Raw genomic sequence first — 27,348 nt, forward strand, 5'->3', positions numbered from 1 at the left:
ATGTATGCGCGGAGCCCCAGACCGACATAAGGAGATTAGTCACGAGGGAGCATTCACCAAATTCAACTTCAATAACAAAAACATAAAGTGGGACCAAGTAAACCAAGTCCTAACCGATATAAGCTGGGAAGATATACTAAGCAACACAGACCCCAACTTATGCCTAGAACAGATTAACTCGGTAGCACTCGATGTATGCACAAGGCTTATTCCTCTAAGAAAAAGGAGGAGTAGATGTAAAACAGAAAGAGACAGGCGCTCCCTTTACAGGCGACGGAAAAGAATAACAGAGCGGCTAAAAGAGGTCAATATATCTGAAATGCGTAGGGAGACACTGGTCAGAGAAATAGCAAGCATCGAACTTAAGCTAAAAGAATCCTTTAGGAGTCAGGAATCGCGGGAAGAACTAAAAGCCATAAATGAAATCGAAAGAAACCCAAAGTATTTCTTCTCCTATGCCAAATCAAAATCGAGAACAACGTCCAGTATTGGGCCCCTACTTAAACAAGATGGGTCCTACACAGATGACAACAAGGAAATGAGTGAGCTACTCAAGTCCCAATATGACTCAGTTTTTAGCAAGCCGCTAACCAGACTGAGAGTCGAAGATCAAAATGAATTTTTTATGAGAGAGCCACAAAATTTGATTAACACAAGCCTATCCGATGTTATCCTGACGCCAAATGACTTCGAACAGGCGATAAATGACATGCCCATGCACTCTGCCCCAGGGCCAGACTCATGGAACTCTGTGTTCATCAAGAACTGCAAGAAGCCCCTATCACGAGCCTTTTCCATCCTATGGAGAGGGAGCATGGACACGGGGGTCGTCCCACAGTTACTAAAAACAACAGACATAGCCCCACTCCACAAAGGGGGCAGTAAAGCAACAGCAAAGAACTACAGACCAATAGCACTAACATCCCATATCATAAAAATCTTTGAAAGGGTCCTAAGAAGCAAGATCACCACGCATCTAGAAACCCATCAGTTACACAACCCAGGGCAACATGGGTTTAGAACAGGTCGCTCCTGTCTGTCTCAACTATTGGACCACTACGACAAGGTCCTAAATGCACTAGAAGACAAAAAGAATGCAGATGTAATATATACAGACTTTGCAAAAGCCTTCGACAAGTGTGACCATGGCGTAATAGCGCACAAAATGCGTGCTAAAGGAATAACAGGAAAAGTCGGTCGATGGATCTTTAATTTCCTCACTAACAGAACACAGAGAGTAGTCGTCAACAGAGTAAAGTCCGAGGCAGCTACGGTGAAAAGCTCTGTTCCACAAGGCACAGTACTCGCTCCCATCTTGTTCCTCATCCTTATATCCGACATAGACAAGGATGTCAGCCACAGCACCGTGTCTTCCTTTGCAGATGACACCCGAATCTGCATGACAGTGTCTTCCATTGCAGACACTGCAAAGCTCCAGGCAGACATCAACCAAATCTTTCAGTGGGCTGCAGAAAACAATATGAAGTTCAACGATGAGAAATTTCAATTACTCAGATATGGTAAACATGAGGAAATTAAATCTTCATCAGAGTACAAAACAAATTCTGGCCACAAAATAGAGCGAAACACCAACGTCAAAGACCTGGGAGTGATCATGTCGGAGGATCTCACCTTCAAGGACCATAACATTGTATCAATCGCATCTGCTAGAAAAATGACAGGATGGATAATGAGAACCTTCAAAACTAGGGAGGCCAAGCCCATGATGACACTCTTCAGGTCACTTGTTCTATCTAGGCTGGAATATTGCTGCACACTAACAGCACCTTTCAAGGCAGGTGAAATTGCCGACCTAGAAAATGTACAGAGAACTTTCACGGCGCGCATAACGGAGATAAAACACCTCAATTATTGGGAGCGCTTGAGGTTCCTAAACCTGTATTCCCTGGAACGCAGGAGGGAGAGATACATGATTATATACACCTGGAAAATCCTAGAGGGACTAGTACCGAACTTGCACACGAAAATCACCCACTACGAAAGCAAAAGACTTGGCAGACGATGCACCATCCCCCCAATGAAAAGCAGGGGTGTCACTAGCACGTTAAGAGACCATACAATAAGTGTCAGGGGCCCGAGACTGTTCAACTGCCTCCCAGCACACATAAGGGGGATTACCAACAGACCCCTGGCAGTCTTCAAGCTGGCACTGGACAAGCACCTAAAGTCAGTTCCGGATCAGCCGGGCTGTGGCTCGTATGTTGGTTTGCGTGCAGCCAGCAGCAACAGCCTGGTTGATCAGGCTCTGATCCACCAGGAGGCCTGGTCACAGACCGGGCCGCGGGGGCGTTGACCCCCGGAACTCTCTCCAGGTAAACTCCAGGTAATACAAAAAAATACAAAATTTACTGTTATGCAGACTAATGCATTATGGTAAAGATGGTATAAATAATATCAGTGCACTAGTAAAAGAATATTAGACTCCCCAGTTGACGTGTATCGGACATGTGGTGTAATTTGCTTACTCCTGAACATTGGTAAAAATTGAACATTTCTGCTACTTTGTGCTCAATTTCAAGGTCGTTTTCATTGTGAAAGTAATGAAAATCATCTCTATTTCTGTAATATGTTTTCCATTTTGTCACCCGAGACCATGAAAACGAGAATACAACGATTAATACTATATGAAAATACACCTCAAAGTCGGCGTTTTAATCCAAAAAAACGGTCGTTTTTTTTTTCTCATTACGCACTGCGTGCTGCAGGATTTTTATGTGGTGCACACTGACCATACAGACCCATTCTCTCACATGTGGGCCTTCCCGCTTTCTCCTGCTTGATTTGAAGCCGCTAGAATTTACGTGTATAAATATGTCAGAAACAGTGGCACGTAAGACATATATATAGATATAAACAGCCAAAGGGTTAAGGGTGCTAGCAAGGGTTACCCCAGTCCTATAGGACAATATCAAACTCGCCATTATTATCTAAAATCTTCAAAAAGATAATTCATAAGCAAGTTTATTCTTTAGTATCTCACAATATATTCAACCCCTGCCAGTTTGGTTTTAGGTTTAAAAAATGTAACTACTGCAATTATAACAATGCTTGAACTACTTTATGCAGCTCTTGAAAATAATGAATTTCCTCTGGGCTTCTTCATAGACCTGTGGAAAGCTTTTGATACAGTGGACCACAATATCCTGCACCTATAACTAGAACATTATGGGGTCTGAGGTCATACCCTTGCATACCTAAAGTCTTATCTTAGTAATTGACACCAGTATGTCTCCACAAATGGCATAACCTTGTCAATTCAGTCTGTCAGTGTAAGAGTGCCTCAAGGCAGTATTCTTGGCCCTTTGCTCTATCTTATATACATCAGTTATCTCCTTAATGTATTTTGTCCTCTTGAACCTGTTCTGTTTGCAGATGACAAAATTTTTGTCATCTCCCACTCAAATATGACTTCTCTCAGCGACACTGTTAATGATGAGCTCCTAAAAATATCTCAAACTCACCCTTATTGATAAAACCAACTACATGATGTTTGGAAACAGAGGTTCAAATATCCAACTAAACGTAATGCTCAAAGATTCTCCCATTGTAAGATACACCAAGGGTAAATCCTTAGGCCTACACCTTGACTACAACTTGCAGTTTAATACCCAGATTCAACACATAACCAAGAAAGTCTCCAGAATAGTAGGCATCCTCTCTAAGATACATTACTGTATATCTCTAACAACACTATTCACATTGTTGTATTCTCTAATCTATCCTTACCTATGGTATTTGCACCTGGGGATCTACACCAAGAGGGAGGAGAAGTTGCTATTTCTTGGAAGGGGAATCCCCTTCCATACCGAGTCCTTATCCGGGGTTACTTCCCTACTTTGTTTTTTTGGCACTAGGACCAGCTTGAGAGTCACTGGATCCCTGTTGCTCAAAAAATTGTTCCAGAGAGCTCTGTTTCTGGTGTCCAGAGAGCTCTGTTTCTGGTGCCTAAAATGGGACAAAACATTGTCATTGAATGTGTCGCAGACACGGCCTGCAACAGCTTTGTTAGGGTGATGTTCCTCCACAAATGTTTGCACCTCACTCCACTTTGCACAAATGTCCTTAATCTTTTGAAGAAGGCACCTTCTTCCCTCTCTCTTCCTCCTCCTATGAAGCAATTTCCTCAGCTGTGCTCTGTTGCTGTTGCAGATGAAGATCTTGCAACTCTTTAGTGGTTAGCTCTTCACTGTGGTCCTCCACTCTTCCACGTCCTTGCCACACACATCCAACCCCATGGAATTCCCCAAGCCACATTACATTCCACAACATGTCTCTTGGACATCCTGGCAAGCTTGGCCACACGTACACCACTTTCATGTTTTTATATGATTTCCTTCTTTAAGTCTATCGCATTTCTCACCTTCTTTACCAAATGGCTGGCACTAGGAGCTTTCTTTTGGCCCATGGTGGCTTATTTAGTAGTTGCAAGCACAAAAACAATGGATTATTACGAAATGTTTCATATGAGCGTGGGGGGAGGGGGTGATGCTCACTTGCCGAGAAACAATGCCAGACTGACTCTGAATGCATTTGTGCGCGTGACCACTGGGACATTTCTGTCGAAATCCAAGGGAAATCAGGAAAACCAAGGCTATATTCTGATGAAAAAAGTTGCCGATAATCAAAATTCACGAAAACTGAGACTCTGGAAAACCAAGGGTCCACTGTAATTAAAGTTAAATTTTTTTATTTCTCATGAGCCACACAAAAATTACAGTAGATATAGATAAGTTGAAACAAAATATAATACAAAAGTAGGAACAAAAGTAAGCCACTAATTATGGAAAGCATTTTATTTATTATTTATTTATTATCTGGACATGATACATAGTTGTACAAAAGAAATACGGTGGTTGAGTGTACATGCCAAAAGCCCCTTGTATGCAGAGCATTGTGGGCAGGCTTAAAATTAAGATTAACTAAGCAATGATATATTCAGTGGTAAAAATTACAGTAAACAAATTACAACATAAAGTACAAATAAGAAGCTTTATAGTTGCACAAATTTGTAGCTTGCTGCATACTACAGTATAGCCCTGGCATATTATTTAAGACTACTTGTGTAGTTTTCTAGAATCACAAGTGCAATAAGACATGCTGCAAATGACATATGGTAATTTACAAAAGAATTACATATTATTTTCATTGGTTCAGGATGATCTGCATTTATGGAGTGATTGAACAGGTGGTGAAATCACAGCATGACAATTTGTAGTTAATAGGTCCAGGAGGGCCCCAACTGTACAGCTCTTAGGCTCCCAACCCTGTATAAGTGAAAATCGCCATTTGTGGAAAAGAGCATTTTTTCAGTATCAAATGCATCTAAAATGTCTGATAACATGTTTATGCTATTATATATTAAATGCTCAAAAAACTGATAAAAAAGTAAAATAAATACACAGTACATACAGTACATGCCCTAAAATATGGTAACGGTTGCCCTTCCCTTATGCAACTGTTGTACAAAAACACCGGAAAAGCGGTAAAAGCACAGAACATAATGAATAATGGCTCAATTGAAAGCCAGCAAAATTGTGGAACACCAAAAAGAGGGTGCCAAATACACAGGGCCTTCCTGTATTATATTTATGTTAGATTTAACAGGTGCTTTTAAGCAATATTAGTAAAGATGTTGGCAGATAAGGAACAGAACTTTTGGTATTTTCAGACAGTGAGCTCCATGATTTTAGGCTTTTGTTTTGCATGGAATTTTTGAACAGGTTGAGATATACACATGGAATGTCAGATACTTTTTCCTTGTGTTGTGTCCATGTGTTCTGTTGCAGCTCTCCAGACAAAATTAAAGCTCTGGGTTAATAATTGGGTTGAAAGTCCTGTAAACATAATGTGCATAGTAGATAGCATGATTATTTTTTTTTAACATCAGCCATCTCTTGAGGTAGGGTGGTTCATAAAAGAAGAAACACTTTACCATCACTCAGTACATGACTGTTTTGCCAGAGGCACATTGAGATTGCAGCTCACATGCCCCTCCAGGCTGCAGTATCCCCACCCCTTCTTCAGAATGCAGACACTGTACTACCACATCCAGGACTCAAGTCTGGCTAACTGGTGTCCCTGAATCCCTTCACAAATTTCAGTCATAAAAATTACTTTCCTCTACAACTCTCACAGATGCTTGTTGGATGTCCAAACCCCTTGCATACAGAGCCTCCTTTACCCATTTCCTAGGACACTTCCCTACAGAATTATACACCCTCCAAGTCATCCTATTTTGCTCCAACTCTAAATGCCCAAACCACCTCAATAAACTCTTTGAGTAAGACGGGTATGTATTGCTTGGAGCCCAAATAGTTGATTATTGAGAACTGACTCTTGCTGAGTAACAACAGGTTTAGAGTGACTAGCTGTTGTTGATCCCCATGCACAGATACCATAGGTGATTACAGCATACAGTGGTACCCCGAGTTTCGTACAGCTCCCAACTTGAACAATTGTATAAGTGTATTATTGTAAGTGCTTTTGTAAGTGTATTTTTGGGGGTCTGAAATGGATTAATCTGATTTACATTATTCCTTATGGGAACAAATTCGTTTGGTAATGGCACTTGAACAACCTTCTGGAATGAATTATGGCCGAAACTCTGGGTACCACTGTAGTACAAAGTGAGCAGGGATGTTTTGGGAACATGGTTACATATTTTTGAGAGAGTGCCCACTATTTTGGATTTTTTTTTAGCATCTTAACTGGTATACTACCAATGACTGAAACAAGGTCTGGTGGATTAAAACATTTGGATACCTACAAAAATAATCTTAACATTTTGAAGTACATTATAAAGAACTTTCTGTGATGGGTTCCATGAACTGCTCATAGGAAGAGTAGCCTGTCACTATAACCTTCAATAACACCAATAATAGACTGTTAGATCACTTATTGTTCTGTAAGTCATATGTTTATATTCTCTTGTACACCCTTTGCAAGCCTCCAGTCACCATGCAAGCCTATAGACCCATAGCATTAAGTCTGCAGCTTATATTAAGGGAGAAGTATGGCTGTAATCCTTCAGGTAGCAGAAGCTGTTGGGAGTGATACTTATTTTGTGCTCATATTAGTGATGTACCTTTAAGTAAGATAGCCATCCCCAACAGGTGAGAGAAGATACTGGTGATGAAACTGTGAGGAGAGAAGTCTTAGGAGCCCTGAGGAACCTCACTACAGAAGGCAAGAAACATCTTTGTCCCTACTGTGAATACACAACTAATGTTTCCACTTCTTTGATAAGACATGTTCGTACTCATACAGGAGAGAAGCCGTTTCTTTGTCCCTACTGCCCAGTTCGGACTACGCGCAAAGCCTCGCTGATTTCCCACATACAGTGTCATACTGGGGAGAAACCTCTAGCATGTATGTTTTGTTCTTATGTTTCTAGACAAAAGAGTAATATTAATAGGCACATGAAGAGACATCACAACATAGACAGCATTAATGATGTTTCAATACTTTAAAGCATGGAACAGTTTATGAAGGCTAGTCCAATAATATGAGGTGCTGGTATTTGTTTTTGATGGAACTTGAAAACCTAGCTATTATTCCTTGATTGAAAAAAATATATAGTATGTAGAAATTATTTTTATATGTAGAATAAATGTTTACACTGTAGTTACACAAATAACAAAACAATCAAAGGGAGCCAATTATGAAAATAATAACATTAATAACAACATATTGCACTTTATTGGTGTTGATAGTAATAATATTTTTTATTATTTTTATTATTATTTATCCCTTAAGGGGTGCCTTTAAAGGTTTTACTGATTTTTTTTTTTCAACTTTTCAGTTTTATTTTGCTCATAACTGAAGAATGCCTCATCCAATCAGCTTCCAATTTTCAACATCTGTGTACAGGAATGAGGATTAAATTCTTGGAACAGTTGGTATATTCACATGCCCTATGACCAAAGTTATTGAACACGTTCCCATCCTCCTGGCATGGTTTGGAAAACTTCCAAAATCCTCAGTGATGTAGATTCAAATGTTTAAATAAGATGCTTAAAAGTTTTGATGATGGCAGAGAGTAAAATTCAAATGTGTGAGGGTGCACTTTGACCATTTTATGTGTAAAATAGTATGAAGTTTTCTCATAAGACTCAAAATAACTTTCAGTTTACCTCTTCTGAGCTGCTTCAGTATTTAATGACTGATGCATAATAGGGGCAGGGAAGTACCTATTCAGTTTCTTTGCATGCAGGCAGAGTTGTTGATGTAAAATAGTAAAAAAAAAAAAAATTAAAACTGTAGGAATCTGTGTCATAACTGAAGAATGACTAATCTGATCAGCTTCAAATTTTCATCACTGATGTGTTTTCCTGAACACAAGGCTCATGCTAGTTGGTATATTTAATGGGATGTGTAGATGCCATTTTGCTACTTTTAACCCCTTCACTGTCAGAAGCCTTGAAATTAGCTCTTTCACTGTCCAGACCCCAATATTGAAAGTAATCAGTGTCCACATTTTTTTTTTAAATGTTTTTCTTTTGAAATGGTAGAAAATCTTTTTCTGAAGGTAATGACACCAAAAATATGAAATTTGATAGAAAACTTATGGAATTACGCAGGATCAAAGTTAGCGGCCTGGGCGCAATTTATGCATCAGTGATTTGGCTGACTGGAGTCCTCTTTTAAGCCATTCCACGACCAAATTCTTTGCTATTTCACTACTATGCCTTGTTTTCTATTGATTTAGCATAAGAAATTACTCATTAATTACCCTATAAAATGTACAGAAGTTGGTAATTTGTCCAGTTTTATGCTAAATTAAAAAAATTCCAATTTAAAAACAGCAAAATATACACCAGGCACTAAAACATTTCCTCTGTTCATTAGTCACACCCCCAGGCTTCTCCTATATTACACTTTCCTTCCATTTTCAATTCATCACAAAAAAATAAAATTTCCTCTGTTTCATGGATAATAAAATATAACCAGGAATGATTGGTTACAGTTTACAGCATCCCAGTAATTGAATTAGACTTAGAAAAACCCATAAAACAGACCTGGGAGTGTAGGGGAGCCCATCCCTGACTTCAGGAATATTTCTGCTACTTTGAGGCCGATTTCAAGCTACTTCCATTTCTATCTCTATCTCAGTAGTATGTCTTCCGTTTCATCTCTATTTCAGTAGTATGTCTTTCATTCTTATTGCATTATTGGCCTTAGTGCTGGTTAGGGGCTTTTGATCCAGAACCTCGACTTATCTTTCCCTTGCTTGGATCGAATTTGAATGTTTGCCATTCCACAGATGTAATATGATCCCTACAGGTTTAGCAATTTCCTCTGATTAAGATATATCAATTGCAAATGGAATCAGCCTTCAGTGGTTGATTCACCATATGAAATGGATGGAATGTTTCAGGGTTTAGGCTCTGTAGGCACAAATTTTGCTGGATTCTGTGCAATAACTGGAAAATATATCTTCTAGTTAACTTTAGACTTTTGGTGCTGATGTGTTTTCATCAAAGGAAACAATTTCTTAATGTTAGGTCTATAAGTTATCATGTGCCAATTTTATGAATAAAATTGGTTTCTGTAAAATGACTGGAGAAAGTCTCTTTTGATCAAAAATAATTCAAAGTGGTTTTAAGTGATTTTCACAAGCTACACTGATACTCAATGTCTTCCATATTATGCTTGGTCTAGATGTTAGTAGTATGTAAACTTTGATTAGTCTGCCTGAAATACATGGCATAATTATACATATCTACTGTAACTCCTGTGTGGTTCATAAGTAGAAATTTGTAATTTTAATTTTTTTAATGTGTCACCTCGAGATCATTGTTAAAAATTGTACATGTACAATAAGTTTACATAAAACTTGCTTTGTCTTTAAAGGTGATTGGTCTTACTTGGAGAAAAGTTTGAATGATTTTGACCTATGTTGGTCCCAATTTGCTTTTTTTTTGGAAACTGAAAAAAATTTAAATACTGCTCTTCACCTAATAAATTCTGAGAGTCACATTTCATTAGCTTCAACCCTTCAGTGCTGATAACCTGATACAGTACAGAATCATTTATTCAAAATTCCAAAATCTGAAAACCTCCAAAATCCGAAAGTTTTTTGAGTGTTGACATGATGAACCACAAATGGATCATTCAGCACAAGACGTGCTGGAGGCTCAATCCTCTGTCTGTTGAGCCCAGACACAAGTCTCATATTTGTACTAGAACCAGTTTGTTGTCAGCAGAAATTACTGTATTTTAATGCATCGAAGACACTATTTTCTTTCCCAAAATAAGTCTTGAAAATTTACCCAGCTTCTTGGAAGCTGAAGGTTATGTTACTCATAGGCCTCAACCTAAGCCTAGAGAAGTAATTTAAGCTCCTGTATATGACCCAACAATGAATTTATTTGAATAAATTAACAAATATAATCATAAATGTAAAAATTCGTTAGTGCTTAGCACCAGTAGGCTAAGATAAACCATGTGATGGAGTTGTATGAACTATGGGTAGTATCGGTAGGCTAATTTGCCTTTCAGGGTCTGTGCCATAGTACTATGGCTTTGAGCTCTGGGGTCAGTGCCTTTGTACTACGTGATGAGTTCAGCTCACTCAGATAAGTCGAGTGGTAAATTTTGGCGTAGATATGTGAGAATGGGTGTATGTGTGGTGATTGTGCACTGTATCAAAAAAATCCAGCCTCATGCAGTGCATGATAGAAAAAACACAATGTGGCCTTGTGTATGGTTTAAAATAGCAACTTTGCTGTTTATTTTTGGATGGTTTTTATGGTTTTATTCTCAGTTTCTTAGTATCATTTGAAAGAATGGAAGATATATTACAGAAATATGGATTATTTTGATTGGTTTCAGGACTCTAAGCAGTTTGAAATTGGGCTCAGATTTACAGAAACAATATATTTTCCTCAGTATTCCAGAGGACACTAATTAGGTCACTCATTTAACCCTTTGACTGTTTCAGGCCCCTCTCTGAAACTGTCATTCTATGTCGCCAAATATTCAAAAAAAAAAAAATTATTTTTTCTTATGAAAATGTTAAGATTATTTTTCTGAGTGTTTTAGTCCAAAAAAAAAATTTTTGCCATCGGTACTTACCGAGATATAGAGCTGTGAAGTTTGCAGAAAATGAGCCGCGTATGGCAACAGCGGCGACTGCCGCTCACCCGGTAAACTTTAGTTTACTTGTAATTGAAGGTTTTTTGTTTATTTCACTATTTTATTTTTTCACATAACCTATGTGGCCTATGAGACCAAAGTAAGGTGCAATGTATATATATACACTCGTTGTATACAACACAATAAGCACACAAACATAATTATCAATATATTGTTTACAAAACTTGTTTACAAAAACAAACAAACAATCATCCTCCTCCTCCTCCTTCTTCTCCTCCTCCTCCTTCTCCTCCTCCTCCTTCTCCTCCTCCTCCTTCTCCTTCTCCTCCTCCTCCTTCTCCTCCTCCTTCTCCTCCTCCTTCTTCTCCTCCTCCTCCTCCTCCTTCTCCTTCTCCTTCTCCTTCTCCTTCTCCTCCTCCTCCTCCTCCTCCTCCTCCTCCTCCTCCTCCTCCTCCTCCTCCTCCTCCTCCTCCTCCTCCTCCTCCTCCTCCTTCTAATCCTCCTCCTCCTCCTCCTTCTAATCCTCCTCCTCCTCCTCCTTCTCCTTCTAATCCTCCTTCTCCTTCTAATCCTCCTCCTTGTCTTGTGTGCGAGTGTGTGGCTTATAATTGTTTTGAGTCAGAAGTCGGCAGCTGTCAAAGTGACATATTATCTCATTAGTGTCTCCCCCTACCGCCTGTCAAAACAATGGGGTCGGATGCTGCTTCCCCTCCTCCATTCTAATTATCTTTCACCCTCATTCTATATCTTTCAATCTGTCTCTTTCTATCTGTCTGCCTATCTCTGTCTCACAGGTACACATAAATACAAGTATACATAGTGTAAATTACCTAGGATAACCCAAGAAATCCAGACAAAGTGCTATACTCTGCTTGAAGATGTGAGTAAACGTGATGACACAGTCTTGTGGCTCTCTCTGAGACAGAGAGCTAGATGGACAGACAGGGAGCTTGACAGACAGACAATAGACAGACAGAAATGTTTGTGTACCAGCAAAAACAAAGGGAGGGCGATGGTCATGTAATATTACCCTCCTTTACACTCATCAAAGTCAGCTCTTATCAGATGTTATCTCCCCTTATCTTGTCACTGTCATGGGGTGGACTTTTTTTTTTCTTGCTTCAAGGGAACAATATTATTACATCTTCTTCTTCCTCCTCCTCCTCCTCCTCCTCCTCCTCCTCTTCTTCTCCTCCTCCTCCTCCTCCTCCTCCTCCTCCTCCTCCTCCTCATCCTCTTCCTCCCCTCCTCCCTCTCCTCCTCCTCCATTGCTTTTGGTCTCAAACTCCTCCAAATCATGAAATTGATCTTCACTGACACTTCCATCTGTGTTAGAGCATCACTTGGGAAGAGAAGAGTCCCAGATTTGCTGGGGAATCACATATTTCTTACCGCTAGACATGCTGAAAAAGGACAACTGAAATGGCATTCCCACAATGCACCACTGGCTCCCCGATTTTTTTTATATGGTGCACACTGACCATGGAGACCCATTCTCTCACATGTGGGCCTACCAGCTTTCTCCTGCTTGATTTGAAGCTGCTAGAATTTATGCGTATAAATACGTCAGAAACATTGGCTCGTAAGACGTATTTATACGTCGGAAACAGTCAAAGGGTTAATACATGTCCAACTGGCTGGTCCGATACATGCTCACCACTGCACTGACATTATTTTAAAAATTACTATTACAATAATGCAGTTACCTTCATAACAGTAAATCTACTACTTATTAATTAGTAAAATCAATAAACTTAAAAAAATTAAACATGAAATATTTCTAAACTGCATGAAAAAATCATCACAAATCAATATGCAGTTCTAGCCATAGATGCATCCACTTGCATGCACTGAGACAGTGAGTAGAAAGAGGACATGGCTGATAACAACAAGAAACAGCTACACATACTGAGGAAGAGATACTTGATTGGGACAGATCTAGAATAATCAGTATACTGGAGTGAGAGTATTGCATGTTATTTTTGTAACTAGTAGTCTTAGCTTTTTTTTTTTTAGTGCTGTTTCTCGTAAATTTAGCATGTTTATAGTGCTGTTTCACAAAAATTTAACACGATTTAGCTCATTTTATGAAAGGCTTTTTTTTTTCCCCAAAACTTAGCCAATCAGAATTGGGGGAATTTATCTTCTTTTTGTAAGCACTTATCATGTTTTTTTTGGTACAGTACCTGTACAGTACTGTGTTTAAACTTGGGTCCCATCCCCAAGCTGTCTCATTTTATAGATGCAAATATACAGATATTTCAAAATAAAAAAAAAATCTGAAATCTGAAACACTTCCAGTCCTAGGGCATTTCGGATAAAGGATTCTCAACTGTATTGCAACTTCTGAGTGGCTTCTAGCGTAATGTGCTTGTGTTTTTAAGGATATTGGTCACTTCAAAAGATTTCATTTTAGATTTAAGTTGTCATATCCTAATTTACCATTTTTATTGAGGAAATTTGGATATTAGTTTCCTTATGACTTGTGAATGCCACCTCTGACTCTCTTCAAATTTTGAACACTAATATTCAACTTCATTATCAATTGATGTCACACTGCATTACTACAGTTACATGCATTGTGGGGTTGTGGAATACAGGGATACCTTTTTTTCGATCACGCAGCAACCGAAATACAGTTGACCATCAGATAACTTGGCAGTTATGTTCCTGAAAACTTTGTGCAATCAAAGATATGCATACACTGAACTGAAGAACATATGGGGAAAATAGGGTTACATATTGGGAAAATATTTTTTAGGTCTCTAAATTGTTAAAAAATGATGATAATGTAATTGTATATATATGCAGTGATGTGTTGTATATAATAAAATACTTATAGCTTCAAAGATCATATAAATATTACTTCCTACCTTAAATTCTGGTTGGTGGTGCATGTCAATGATTTTGTAGGTGTAGAGAGGGATGGTATGACCCTACTGGACTGAGTTGGAAGGTTGGGGATTGTCACCCAGCATAGATAGTTGAGGCTTTTGCACTGATGTTGATGATTATAATAGGGTACTGAATACTCCTGTAATGCATCTCTTGTTTTTTTTTTTTTTTGTACCCTGCAGTACTTTATACAGCAAACAGTAAAGTATCATCAGCTACTCTAGACCCCCTTTCAGAGCAGTACTTCTAGATATGTCAGGGTCCTCTTAAGTGAAAAAGTCTGCTGGTTTAGCAGCAAGATGGAGCTGCTCACATAACTGTTGCAATGTTAACTGTTTCTCTTCAGATTTTTTCTCATCTTCCTCTGTTATCTGCTTCCCTTGTATCTGGGCACTGAGTTCTGCCATCATATCCTCTTAATTTCTTTCATCATCATCATCATCTAATAGTTCATTCATATCTTCCTGCATATCTTCCAAGCCCTCACCTGGTAATCTCCTAGTCAGATGAACAATTTCCTGCACCTGGCTCTCGACTGAAGGAAAACCTGTGAAAGTATTCACCACACTAAGCCATAACTTTCCCCAGTTTAACACTTATTGTTGCAAGTCGTTCTCTGCACTTCTAATGTAGCTGATGGCATTGGCAGTGTTAAATTTATGCCAAAAGTCTGGCAGTCTAAGCTCAGAGTCAGCATCCATTTGCTGCAACAAGTTTTTGCATAACTTTTTGTGTGTAGTTACACTTGAATGTTCTGATAATTCCACAATCCAGTGGCTGTATTTAGGATGTTGAATTTGCTGGCAAACACAACTTTCATTTGTGGATGCACATCCAGCAGAGCTTCTGGATGAGTATGGGAATTATCAAGAGTGAAGAGAACCTTGAATGTACGATTCTTGCTGTCCAGGTAGAGATGTGTGGAACAGTAGTTAACCCTTTGAGAATTTTTTCGGACGTACTAGTACGGCTTACGACCCAGGGTTTTTGACGTACTAGTACGCCTAAATTCTTGTGCCCTCAAATCTAGTGGGAGAAAGCTGGTAGGCCTCCATATGAAAGAATGGGTCTATGTGGTCAGTGTGCACGGTATAAAAAAAATCCTGCAGCACACAGTGCATAATGAGAAAAAAAAAACTGAACGTTTTTTTGGAGTAAAACAGCGACTTTGCACTGTATTTTCGTATGGTATTTATTGTTGTATTTTAGTTTTCTTGGTCTCATTTTATAGAATGGAAGGCATATCATAGAAATTGAGATGACTTTGACTGGTTTTACAATGAAAAGTACCTTGAAATTGAGCTCAAAGTAGCAGAAATGTTCGATTTTTACCAAAGTTCAAAAGTAAACAAATCATGCCAAGCATCCAATACACGTCAACTGGTGAGTCTAATATTCTTTTGCAAGTGTGCCAATATGATTCATACCATTTTTTACACTAATGCAGTAGTCTGCATAACAGTAAATCTTCTATTTTTTGTGAGAATAAAAATTCAAAGTGGAAAGCAAAAGAATGTAAGAGGGGCCTTGGGACGTGACTAATGAACAGAGGAAATGTGATTTTAGTGCCAGGAATGTATTTCTTGTTTGTTCTGGACCCTATTCGGAAATTGGCATCTTTTGAAATTTGTGTGAAATTGGCAAAATTGCTGAATTCTGACCACTGAACTGGATAGTTGAAATTGGTAAATGGGTGGTTTCTTGCACTCATTCAATAGAAAATATGGAGTTCTAGCGAAATATTCATGTTTTTTGTCGACTAGTACAGTGGAACTGGCTGAAAATGGGGCTCAAAGTGGGCAAAATCGCCGATCCGTAAACATCGCCGAGACCGCTAACTTCGCGAGAGCATAATTCCGTAAGTTTTCCATCAAATTTCGTATTTTTGGTGTCATTATGATCGGGAAAAGATTCTCTATCTTTTCATAAGATTTTTTTTTTTTTTTTTTTTTTAAATTTGGCCGACCCTGAGAATGAGTCTCGGAGAGGGCCTGTCGACCCTCAAAGGGTTAAGTACCAGGTGCCTTCTGCTCAGTTTAAAACAGACCATTCCTGAAACTGGTTTCCATGAGATACCTTTAGAAAACTTTTTGATTTGCTTCAAAATTTTGATACTTGTGTAGTAATGGCTTGTTAAAGCTCCTGGAGAGCGAAACGTTGCCACAATAAATGTCACATTAGTTGCACTTGTGTCCTTTTACTATACATATTGTCGGTAATTCTACCAACTTTATTACATAAACAAGGGAGACATTAATAAAGTACTGAGGGTGTCGAACCAGGTAAGAACCAGGAATAATGGATTTAAGTTGGATAAATTTAGATTTAGAAAGGACATAGGTAAGTACTGGTTTTCTAACAGAGTTGTAGATGCGTGGAACGGCCTTCCCAGTGGGGTGATAGAGGCTAGGACCTTGGGTAGCTTTAAGAAGAGACTGGACAAATATATGAGTGGGAGGGGCTGGGTTTGATTGGTGTCAAGGGGTATGGGAGTTATTTCTTGAGTAGCTTTAGGTAGATGCCGTTTTGATAAGGACCTGCCTCGTATGGGCCAGTAGGCCTTCTGCAGTGTTCCTACATTCTTATGTTCTTATGTTCTTGTTCTTATGTATTCTGCTTAGAAGAAAGTTGGTGTTGTTAATAGTGTTTGTAGGTGACATTTTACCACTTTCAATATTAAAATGGTGTAGTATTTTGCATTATTTTGCCTTGATGCTGGTGAGTGCTCATGCTCTTGATCCAAGGAACTAGACATCCTCCAATTCCTTGGGTCAAATCTGAATGCTTCACATTCCATAGGCACTATATGACTCAGACCAGTTGAGCACTTTTCCCTAATTTGCCATTTTTATTGTAGAAATTGGGACATTTGTTTCCATTTGATGACTTGTGAATGACTCTGATTGGTTCAGAGCTTCAGTGCTGATATTTAACAGCATTACAAGCTTTAGCCAACACACTGTACTATTCCATTTGCATGCATTGAGGTAAAGTGGCCTGGGGTTATGCAGTGTGGGGATGCCTTTCTTGGATAGCACAATGACTGAAATACATCTGATTATTAATATTATTACTGTATATGTTTGAGGAAATGCTAAACAAGTAGAGGTCATATAACATCTGGAAATGAGGGGTAATCAATTTTGATCTTGGGAATGGGAGAGCAGCATCAGTCCCTTGGATCAAGAGTCCACCTGTACCAAGGCACCCCATGCTGAATGATACATAAAGATAGAGAAATACTAGTACACGTACAGTGGACCCCCGGTTAATGATATTTTTTCATTCCAGAAGTATGTTCAGGTGCCAGTACTGATTGAATTTGTTCCCATAAGGAATATTGTGAAGTAGATTAGTCCATTTCAGACCCCCAAACATGTACAAACGCACTTACATAAATACACTTACATAATTGGTCGCATTGGGAGGTGATCGTTATGTGGGGGTCCACTGTATTAGCCCGTTAACTGTCCAAATGTTGATCTACCTTTTCACCGCTAGCATTGATTTTTTTTAATAAAAAGGCAATTTTCTATGTGTAATAAGACCAACAAAAAACATTTTAGGGTCAGTACTTACTTTGATATAAGGCCGTGAAGTTGGTGCTGGACGCTCACCTGACAGCAACACGGAGTCTTGCTGCTTACAAAAGTGTTGCTGATATACCTTTTTTCCTCTTATTTTTTAATTGACTTTATTTTTATGTTTGATAATTACAATTTGTAGTAGTTCTTGTGATTTTATAGCTAATCTTTGTTCTGGCACTGATATTAGGTACGGAAATAGTAATCAAACAGTCACAAGCACACTGACAGGTGAACATGTTCATCTGCCTTGGTCACATACTATTGTCTAGAAATATATATGAATTATTTATATGTCCCAGCAATGTTTTTAGAAGCATATGAAACTCCTTCAAGTAAGGTGTCAGACAAGAGTGTCACTCTAAACTGGTGACAGTACAGTCACTCAATAGTGCTGATCATGCACTGCTTCCACTGAACCTTGGCACATTTTTTTTATTTGTTCTCACTGTTACATCTATCTGCCTGTCTGGCTCTCTCTTTGCCTCTCTCTCTCTGCCCCTCTCTCTTTTTTTTTTTTTTTTACTACACAGGGCTTGACAAGGTTAAGGATCCCTAGCTTTATTGACAAGCTATTTACAGGTTAAGGATTCCTAACTTTATTGGCAAGCTAAGAGCTATTACCTACATCAGCTCATTTGTAAGCATTTTTATTGTTATGAGACATACAAGTAGGGAACAGGATGAAATTGGAGCCATCTGTGAGCCAGCATTTTCATTTGATCAACTGACTTTATCTTGTTGACATCATTATGCTGTACGAATGTGTTCCATACTCGAGTCATCCTGGGTATATATGATCTCAGATGGAGTGATGTTCTGGAGAAGGGTACAGCCAGAGTGAAGTTGCTGCTTTCTGCCCGTCTTGTGGCATAAAAGCTTGTTTCACGCTGTTCTCGAAGTGGATCCAAGTGTGGTACTTTGACAATATTGGCCTTGTACATAACAGTAAGGCCACCCACATCCCTCCTATGTTGAAGGCTCTGCTGAAATGACAGATCTATCCAGGATGGGTCCAGGCGAGAGATGAGACGTCTTGCTCTGTTCTCTACTCTGTCAAGCAGTTGCAGATGAGAGGGGGGCAGGCAAACCAAGAAAGTGGAGCATACTCAAGGTGCGAGCGTACTTGTGCCTCGTACAGAATCTTGCAACCCCTACTGTCAAGTAGATGTGAGATACGGCGAAGTGCTGTAAGCTTCCTGGCTGCCTTGTTTGCAAGATTTACAACATGGTTCTTCATGGTTAGTTTGGAGTCAAATTTCACCCCAAGGATATCAACTTCTTCTCCAGGTGCCAACACCCTCCCATTCATCCTTACTACTGCACCAGCATTACCATCATGGTGCCTAGAGACGATCATCATTTGCGTTTTCTCAGGTGCAAATGTTACTTGCCATCTATTTCCCTAAGCTGATATAGCTCTCAGCTGGTGATAGATGTAGCTTAGAGCAGCTGGCATTTCTTCTCTTGGATAAGTGAATGTCAGTGTGCAGTCGTCTGCATATGCATGTGATTCTGGGATGAGATGAAGAAGGTCGTTGAAGTAGACATTCCATAACAATGGTCCCAGCACGCTTCCTTGTGGAGCATTTGCCCCAATAGGATGTCTTGCTGAACTACATTGAGAACTACACTTAGAGATCTACCATGAAGGTAATCACTGAGGAGACATAGCGTAGAGCCTGCAATTCCCAGTGCTTGAAGTTTTGCTAAGAGGCCCTGGTGCCACACCTGGTCAAAAGCACCAGCAATGTCCAGTGCTACCACACAGCTGACTTTGGATTCATCCAGTGACTGGTGCCACTTAGTGGAGAGGTTTAACAACAGATCAGCAGCAGAGTAACCTTTCCTGAAGCCATATTGACGATCACAAAGTAGTGAGTGATAGTCAAAAAACTCTGTCATTTGTCTTGAGATTATTGTCTCAAGGATCTTACCAGTGATTGACAGGAGTGACACTGGTCTGTAGTTGCTGATTTCTGCTCTGCTCTTCTTTTTGTGAACAGAGACTACATTTGCCTCTTTCCATAGAGAGGGCCATTTGCACTGTACTAGGCAGTGCTGAAAGATGCGAGTTAGAGGTGCTGCTAGCTGGTCTGCACATCTTCTCAGCATTCTTGGGCTCAACTTGTCTGGGCCCACAGCCTTTTCTTGGTCAAGCGATTTAAGAAGGAAATGCACCTCCTCCTGCCTTATTGTCACCACTGACAGTTTTGACAGTTCTTGCAGCTAACCAAGGAGGGTCTCTTGCTGGATCAGGAACTTGCATTTTGGTAGCAAAGTGTTCAGCAAAGAGGTTCGCCTTCTCTTGACTACTAGTAGAGGTGGTCCCATCCTGTCGATTTAGAGGTGGAATGAGTTCATCAGGCAGATAACCTTGTCTGTCCTTGACCAGGGACCACCAGGTTTTGGAGCCTACCCTACCCAATGCTAGCTTTCTTTTAGTGTACACCTTCCATTTAGCAATGGCCCACTTTTGAACGTCACCCATATGCCTACAGGCTTGCCTGTGCAAGTTCCTGTTATAGGTGGTAGGATGTCTCTTATACCTTCGCCATGCTTTGTACTTAGCAGTAGCACCCTCTCTACAACGAAAGCCAAACCAAGGCTGATCCGTAGGCTTCATCACATATTGCTGGTGAAGAATGTGTTCTTGTTGTAGATTAAGGATGTGTCCAGTGAAGGCTTTCACTTGGTTGTCAACATCCCCTTGGAGAAGAGCATTCCAATCGGTGGTGGCGAGCTCAGAGCAAAGGGCTGGCCAATTACCTCTTTCCCATAGCCAGGTCGTGCGTGTGGACTCCTCACCTCGTTCTGTTGAGATCTTAAGTGTCGTAAAAACAGCCTTGTGGTCAGACGATCCAACATAGCTGAGGGGTTGACAAGTGACTATGCCTTCTGCCAGATCACTCACTACTGGGTCAAGGGAGGAGCCAGAGATGTGAGTAGGGAAATCAACAAAATTTCTCATGTCAAACACTGCCTCTCACTCTTTGCCTCTCTCTCTCTTTGCCTCTCTCTCTCTTTGCCTCTCTCTCTTTGCCTCTCTTTGCCTCTCTCTCTTTGCCTCTCTCTCTCTCTGCCCCTTTTTGCCCCTCTCTGCCCCCCTCTGCCCTCTCTCTGCCCTCACTCTCTCTGCCCTCTCTCTGCCCTCTCTCTCTCTGCCCTCTCTCTCTCTGCCCTCTCTCTCTCTGCCCTCTCTCTCTCTGCCCTCTCTCTCTCTGCCCTCTCTCTCTCTGCCCTCTCTCTGCCCTCTCTCTGCTCTCTCTCTGCTCTCTTTCTGCTCTCTTTCTGCTCTCTGCTCTCTCTCTCCGCTCTCTCTCTCTGCCCTCTCACTCTCTGCCCTCTCTCTCTGCCCCCCCTCTCTCTCTGCCCCCCTCTCTCTCTGCCCCCCCTCTCTCTCTACCCCCTCTCTCTCTCTACCCCCTCTCTCTCTCTACCCCCTCTCTCTCTCTACCCCCTCTCTCTCTCTACCCCCTCTCTCTCTGCCCCCCTCTCTCTCTGCCCCCCTCTCTGCCCCCTCTCTCTCTCTGCCCCCCTCTCTCTGCCCCCTCTCTCTGCCCCCCCCTCTCTGCCCCCCCCTCTCTCTCTCTGCCCCCCCCTCTCTCTCTCTGCCCCCCCTCTCTCTCTCTCTGCCCCCCCTCTCTCTCTCTGCCCCCCCTCTCTCTCTCTGCCCCCCTCTCTCTCTGCCCCCCTCTCTCTGCCCCCCTCTCTCTGCCCCCTCTCTCTGCCCCCTGTCTCTGCCCCCTCTCTCTGCCCCCTCTCTCTGCCCCCCTCTCTCTGCCCCCTCTCTCTGCCCTCTCTCTCTGCCCTCTCTCTCTGCCCTCTCTCTCTGCCCTCTCTCTCTGCCCTCTCTCTCTGCCCTCTCTCTCTGCCCTCTCTCTCTGCCCTCTCTCTCTGCCCTCTCTCTCTGCCCTCTCTGCCCTCTCTCTCTGCCCTCTCTCTCTGCCCTCTCTCTCTGCCCTCTCTCTCTGCCCTCTCTCTCTGCCCTCTCTCTCTGCCCTCTCTCTCTGCCCTCTCTCTCTGCCCTCTCTCTCTGCCCTCTCTCTCTGCCCTCTCTCTCTGCCCTCTCTCTCTGCCCTCTCTCTCTGCCCTCTCTCTCTGCCCTCTCTCTCTGCCCTCTCTCTCTGCCCTCTCTCTCTGCCCTCTCTCTCTGCCCTCTCTCTCTGCCCTCTCTCTCTCTCTCTCTGCCCTCTCTCTCTGCCCTCTCTCTCTGCCCTCTCTCTCTCTCTCCTCTCTCTCTGCCCTCTCTCTCTGCGCCCTCTCTCTGCCCCCTCTCTCTGCCCTCTCTCTCTGCCCTCTCTCTCTGCCCTCTCTCTCTGCCCTCTCTCTCTGCCCTCTCTCTCTGCCCTCTCTCTCTGCCCTCTCTCTCTGCCCTCTCTCTCTGCCCTCTCTCTCTGCCCTCTCTCTCTGCCCTCTCTCTCTGCCCTCTCTCTCTGCCCTCTCTCTCTGCCCTCTCTCTCTCTGCCCTCTCTCTCTGCCCTCTCTCTCTGCCCTCTCTCTCTGCCCTCTCTCTCTCTCTCTCTCTCTCTCTCTCTCTCTCTCTCTCTCTCTCTCTCTCTCTCTCTCTCTCTCTCTGCCTGTGTGTGTGTGTATGTATCTGCCTGTCTCTCTCTTTCTGTCTCAGAGAGAGCTGCTCATGAACTAACAGGTATTGCACACATTGCAGAATTGCCACATCTGATTCTTGAGCCAGTGGAAATGCATATTACTTGCCAGTCATGCTTATGCCTTATATCTATAAGCACAGTATAGAACTTTGTCTGTTTTTTTTTGGGTTATCCTAGGTAATTTACACTGTGTATGATAACCATACATATGTGTACCTGTGAGACAGAGGCAGTGATAGAGACAGAGACTGCCAAAGAAAGCCTGCCAGCCAACCAACCAAAGCCAGCCAGCCAGGCAAAGCCAGCCAGCCAGCCAGGCAAAGCCAGTTAGCCAGCCAGTTAGCCAGCCAGTCAGCCAAAGCCAGCCAGGCAGCCAAAGCCAGCCAGCCAGCCAAAGCCAGCCAGCCTGACTGCCTGCCTTTCCTTACTTAGGGCATAGGTTATAGGACATTCTGGCAGGATGACACTACAATTGGTATCAAAATTGAAAGGATGTGGCACAAATGTTGCAAATGGGTTGTTATCGAGGTTTTTGATATTTCCTCGACCACTTGTGGCCACATCCATGTCATAGTCACTAAACTCAGGGTCAACATTATTTTCCTCTTAAAAGGAGTGTTAATATGACATGACACCAATGAATCCCTGGTGTATGCCATGCTGTTTGCTCTAGCTGGTGCTGAATTGAACTGGTGCTTCCACAAGGTACCAAGTGGTCCCAGATTTTTTTAATACTGCACACACTGAGTGTTAAAATCCATTCTGCACTGACAAGGCATCTCAGGTCAGTTGTGCTAAATTTGGAAACAGGAAAAATAAAGCGTCACTCTACATTAGGAGCGATAGCAGTAAGAACATAGATCAGCATTGGGACAGTTAAGGGGTTAAGACCAGTACAAGAAAGGGACCTGGTACATGGTGAGAGTGTCTACACAATAAGTTGTATACTATGGTAGATGGTATGAATGGCGAGTGGGCTAAAGTCAGTATGGCCATGTGCAGTGGTATAGTGATCACATTGTGTATGCTACACATACTTATGGAATATGGAAAAAGGATGAAAGAGAAAAATGACAGAAAAGTCTTCGCAAGTTTAAATCTGAGGGGCTGTGACAGTGTACCAGGAACCTTATACCTTACCTTTCTGAATATAATATTTTTATCCTTGGAAGTAAAACATTAAAGGATGACTACAGAAATTTAATTAGTCAAAGTTGTCAGTGAATAACAGACGAAAGTTGTAATAGAATGATGATGTCTTCATAAAATGAAGTGAGCTACAAGAAGAGACTCAAGTGATGTGCCTTCATGCTGGTGATTGTCTCTTGATCCAAGGAATTAGACCCATCTTTACTTTCTTTGGATCAAACCTGATTGCCTTTCATTCCCCAGGTGCTGTATGACCCCTATGGGTTTAGTGCTCCTCCCAAGAATGCAATAATATGAGAAGAGATTCGGTGACTTAGCCAATTTATTTTATAAGATTACCTGAAGGGATGGATATATATATATATATATACTGTTATATTATTGATCCTGAACTTTATTAGTTGTTATTTATTTTTGAAGTTTTAATTGGAAGTCATTGCGGACTCGGAAAATATACAGTAATGCAGTTTAGCACATTATTACATTTTAAAATACAGTGAAGCCTCTGTATTTGATTCGTCTTTAATTGATAACTTTGGTCTTATGTAAAAAGGGTTACCTACTAAAAATTCAGCCTTTGTAGAGTGCAAGAGACCATGTTAGATGCACTGTTTTATTGTGGGGAACAAGCAAAGAATGACGACTCCCTCGCTCCATTAAAGATTACGTTATTGCCCTCTCATTCACTTATTTAATAAATAAAATTTTTAAAACAGTCCACACAAATATGAGATGAAGCATAAGATGGTATTGTACAGTACAGTGGAACCTCGGCTTACGAATTTAATCCGTTCCGTGACCTTGTTCGTATCCTGATTTGTTCGTATGCTGAGTCAATTTTCCTCATTTAAATTAATTGAAATGCAATTAATTCGCTCCAGCCTCTCAGGAGGCATGACAAAATAATGCTAATATCAACTCTAAGGTTTATTTATCTATCACAATTCATCTAATGTGACATAATAAACAATATTAATAACATAGAACCATGATATATACTCTAGAATGAATAAAATAGGCCACAATGTGGCAAGTGACGGCGACGCTGGCAGCGGCAGAAAGCATCCGCTGTTTACTCTCCCACTCCTAGTATCTTCCCAGTCCATAACCCCACACCTAGCTTGTGTTTATTTTTGATTAGTGGTGAGGTTGTCGCATATGAAACCACAGGTGTGGTAAGACAGATGTACGTACATATAGGTGAAGACATGATCACTGGCCACAGTGGTGGTGGTGGTGGCGGCGGCAGCGGCAGCCACAGTGGTGGTGGTGGTGGCTGCTGCCTTCTTCGTTTCTCTAGCTTTTTTCATAGTTTTAATCGCTTCCTGAGCATCTTGCTGATTGTACGTGAATACTGTCTCTTTGGGCAAGGCATTGTGTAAGAAATTTTACAGTATAAGACAAAATTATGCATCCCAAGGGGCTGCTGCGGTCACTCAGAGCAGCACATCTCTTCCTTTTGACTCTTGGCTGGCACTGAGATAGTTGTGGTCTAGTAGTACCTACAGCCACCCAGAGGGTTACCAATTTGTATTTTGAAGCATTTGGCACAAAAATATGGAAAAAAAAATACGAAAAATGTCTAAAATTGACAACATATTAATATTATTATTATATTGTATTTTTTATTATTATTATTGTTATAATATTGTTATTTTTAGTATGTATTATTATAATTATTATTATTATTAATAATGCATATGTATTATAGTTATTATTATTATTAATTTAGGGAACTGGAGCACAGGTCCAATTCCCTAGATCAAGAGCCCATCACTACATACATACTAATAATAATAATAATAATATAACAGTAGTAGTAGTAATAATAATAATAACAATAATTAGAATACAATAATAATAAGAATATAATAATAATAACAGTAAGGAGAAACTTCAAAAGGCTGCCAGTAGTTGGTGCCACCATCAGCAAAACATTGGTAACCACTACTAGTACACTTTTCACCTGTCTAGACTTAGTAGTCTATTAGTATTAGGTTAAGTCTGCCCGAAATGCCTCGGCATGATAGTGGCTTTCTTTGCTCCAATCATATTATGATATGTAAACACACATTGTAACCTTTGCAAAGAAATAAATATTTTATTTATTTATTTATTTAAGGAACCTCCCTTGAGGCGGAAGTTTGCATCCTGAAATTTCCTTCGTATCCAGAAGCAAAAAATCGACTGAATGACGGTTCGTATCCTGAAAAATTCGCATGGTGGGGCATTTGTAAGCCAAGGTTCCACTGTAGTTGTGAAAGTGGTGTTGTGGTGCAGCATATGTAAACATAGTGTAGTAGGACAGTAATACCACCCAGGGAGGTATTACTGCCCTACTGAGTGAAATAGAAACCTGCAATTGTTTTACACAATGGTAGGATTGCTGGTGTCCTATATAAAGAGGATAGAGTACAGTGGTACATCGGGATACGAATTTATTTCGTTCCAGAAGGCTGTTCGAGTGCCAATACTGAACGAATTTGTTTCCATAAGGAATAATGTAAATTAGATTAATCCATTTCAGACCTCCAAAAATACACTTACAAAAGCACTTACATAATTGTTCGAGTTTTGAGCTGTTCATACCCCATGGTATCACTGTACAGTGGACCCCTGCCTTACGATATTAATCCGTTCCTGAGAGCTCATCGTAAGCCGAAATTATCGTAAGGCGAATTAATTTTACCCATAAGAAATACCCCAAGATACCCCAAAGTATGAAAAAAAAAGTTTTTTTACCACATGAAATATTAATTTTAATACACACAAACTTAAGAAGACATGCACAATTACTACTCTACTAAGAATAGAATACATGACATTTACCTTTATTGAAGATCTGATGATGATTGATGGGATGGGAGGAGGGGAGAATGTGGAAGTTGTTATTGTTTAGAAGGGGAATCCCCTTCCATTAAGACTTGAGGTGGCAAATCCTTTTCTGGGGTTACTTCCCTTCTTCTTTTAATGCCACTAGGACCAGCTTGAGAGTCACTGGACCTCTATTGCACAACAAATCTGTCCATAGATCTCTGTACCTCCCGTTCCTTTAAGACTTTCCTAAAATGGGCCATAACATTGTCATTGTACAGGTTGCCAACACGGCTTGCAGTAGCTGTGTCAGGATGATTTTCATCCGCAAAGGTTTGCAGTTCAACCCACTTTGCACACATTTCCTTAATCTTTGAAGTAGGCAACTTCCTCAATTTCTCTCTCCCCTCCTCTGAAGCAGTTTCCTCAGGTCTGGCCTCTTGCTGTTGAAGATGATTTTGCAGCTCATCAGTGGTTAGTTCTTCATTGTCCTCCTCCACCAACTCTTCCACATCTTCCCCACTAACCTCCAACCACAAGGACTTTCCCAATGCCACAATGGATTTCACAACTGGCATATGCTTCTCAGGGTTAGCCTCAAACCTTTCAAAATCCCTTTCTTCTACACATTCTGGCCACAGTTTCTTCCAAGCAGAGTTCAAGGTCCTCTTAGTCACTCCCTCCCAAGCCTTACCTATAAGGTTTACACAACTGAGGATACTAAAGTGATCTTTCCAAAACTCTCTTAGAGTCAATCGACTGTCTGAGGTCACTTCAAAGCACTTTTGAAACATAGCTTTTGTGTAGAGTTTTTTGAAGTTTGAAATGACCTGCTGGTCCATGGGCTGCAAGAGAGGAGTGGTATTAGGAGGCAAAAACTTCACCTTAATGAAGCTCATGTCCCCAGAAAGTCGCTCTGCCAAGTCTGAAGGATGACCAGGAGCATTGTCTAATACCAGGAGGCACTTAAGGTCCAATTTCTTTTCCATTAGGTAATTTTTCACAGTGGGGGCAAATGCATGGTGTAACCAGTCATAGAAAAAGTCCCTAGTGACCCATGCCTTACTGTTTGCCCTCCACAGCACATGCAAATTAGCCTTGAGGACATTGTTTTGCCTGAATACTTTGGGAGTTTCAGAGTGACACACCAATAAAGGCTTCACTTTGCAATCACCACT

At 40.9% G+C, this 27,348-nt stretch overlaps 1 protein-coding gene across 9 annotated transcripts in view; it reads left to right on the forward strand.

Annotated features, from left to right (window-relative positions):
- LOC128684714 (zinc finger protein 771) overlaps nt 1-27,348 on the forward strand; it is a 274,487-nt gene that overhangs the window by 56,708 nt on the left and 190,431 nt on the right. Inside the window, exon 6 of one of the 9 annotated variants that reach the window (XM_070103685.1) lies at nt 7,134-11,373. The exons of the other annotated variants lie outside the window; for them this stretch is intronic. Within the exon in view, the coding sequence (XP_069959786.1) occupies nt 7,134-7,490 (357 nt within the window). The 3' untranslated portion in view covers nt 7,491-11,373. Of the gene's footprint in view, nt 1-7,133; nt 11,374-27,348 lie in introns of those variants that run through there. 9 annotated transcript variants of the gene reach the window in all.

Source organism: Cherax quadricarinatus, chromosome 5, assembly GCF_038502225.1.
Source record: "Cherax quadricarinatus isolate ZL_2023a chromosome 5, ASM3850222v1, whole genome shotgun sequence".
Lineage (NCBI taxonomy): Eukaryota > Metazoa > Arthropoda > Malacostraca > Decapoda > Parastacidae > Cherax > Cherax quadricarinatus.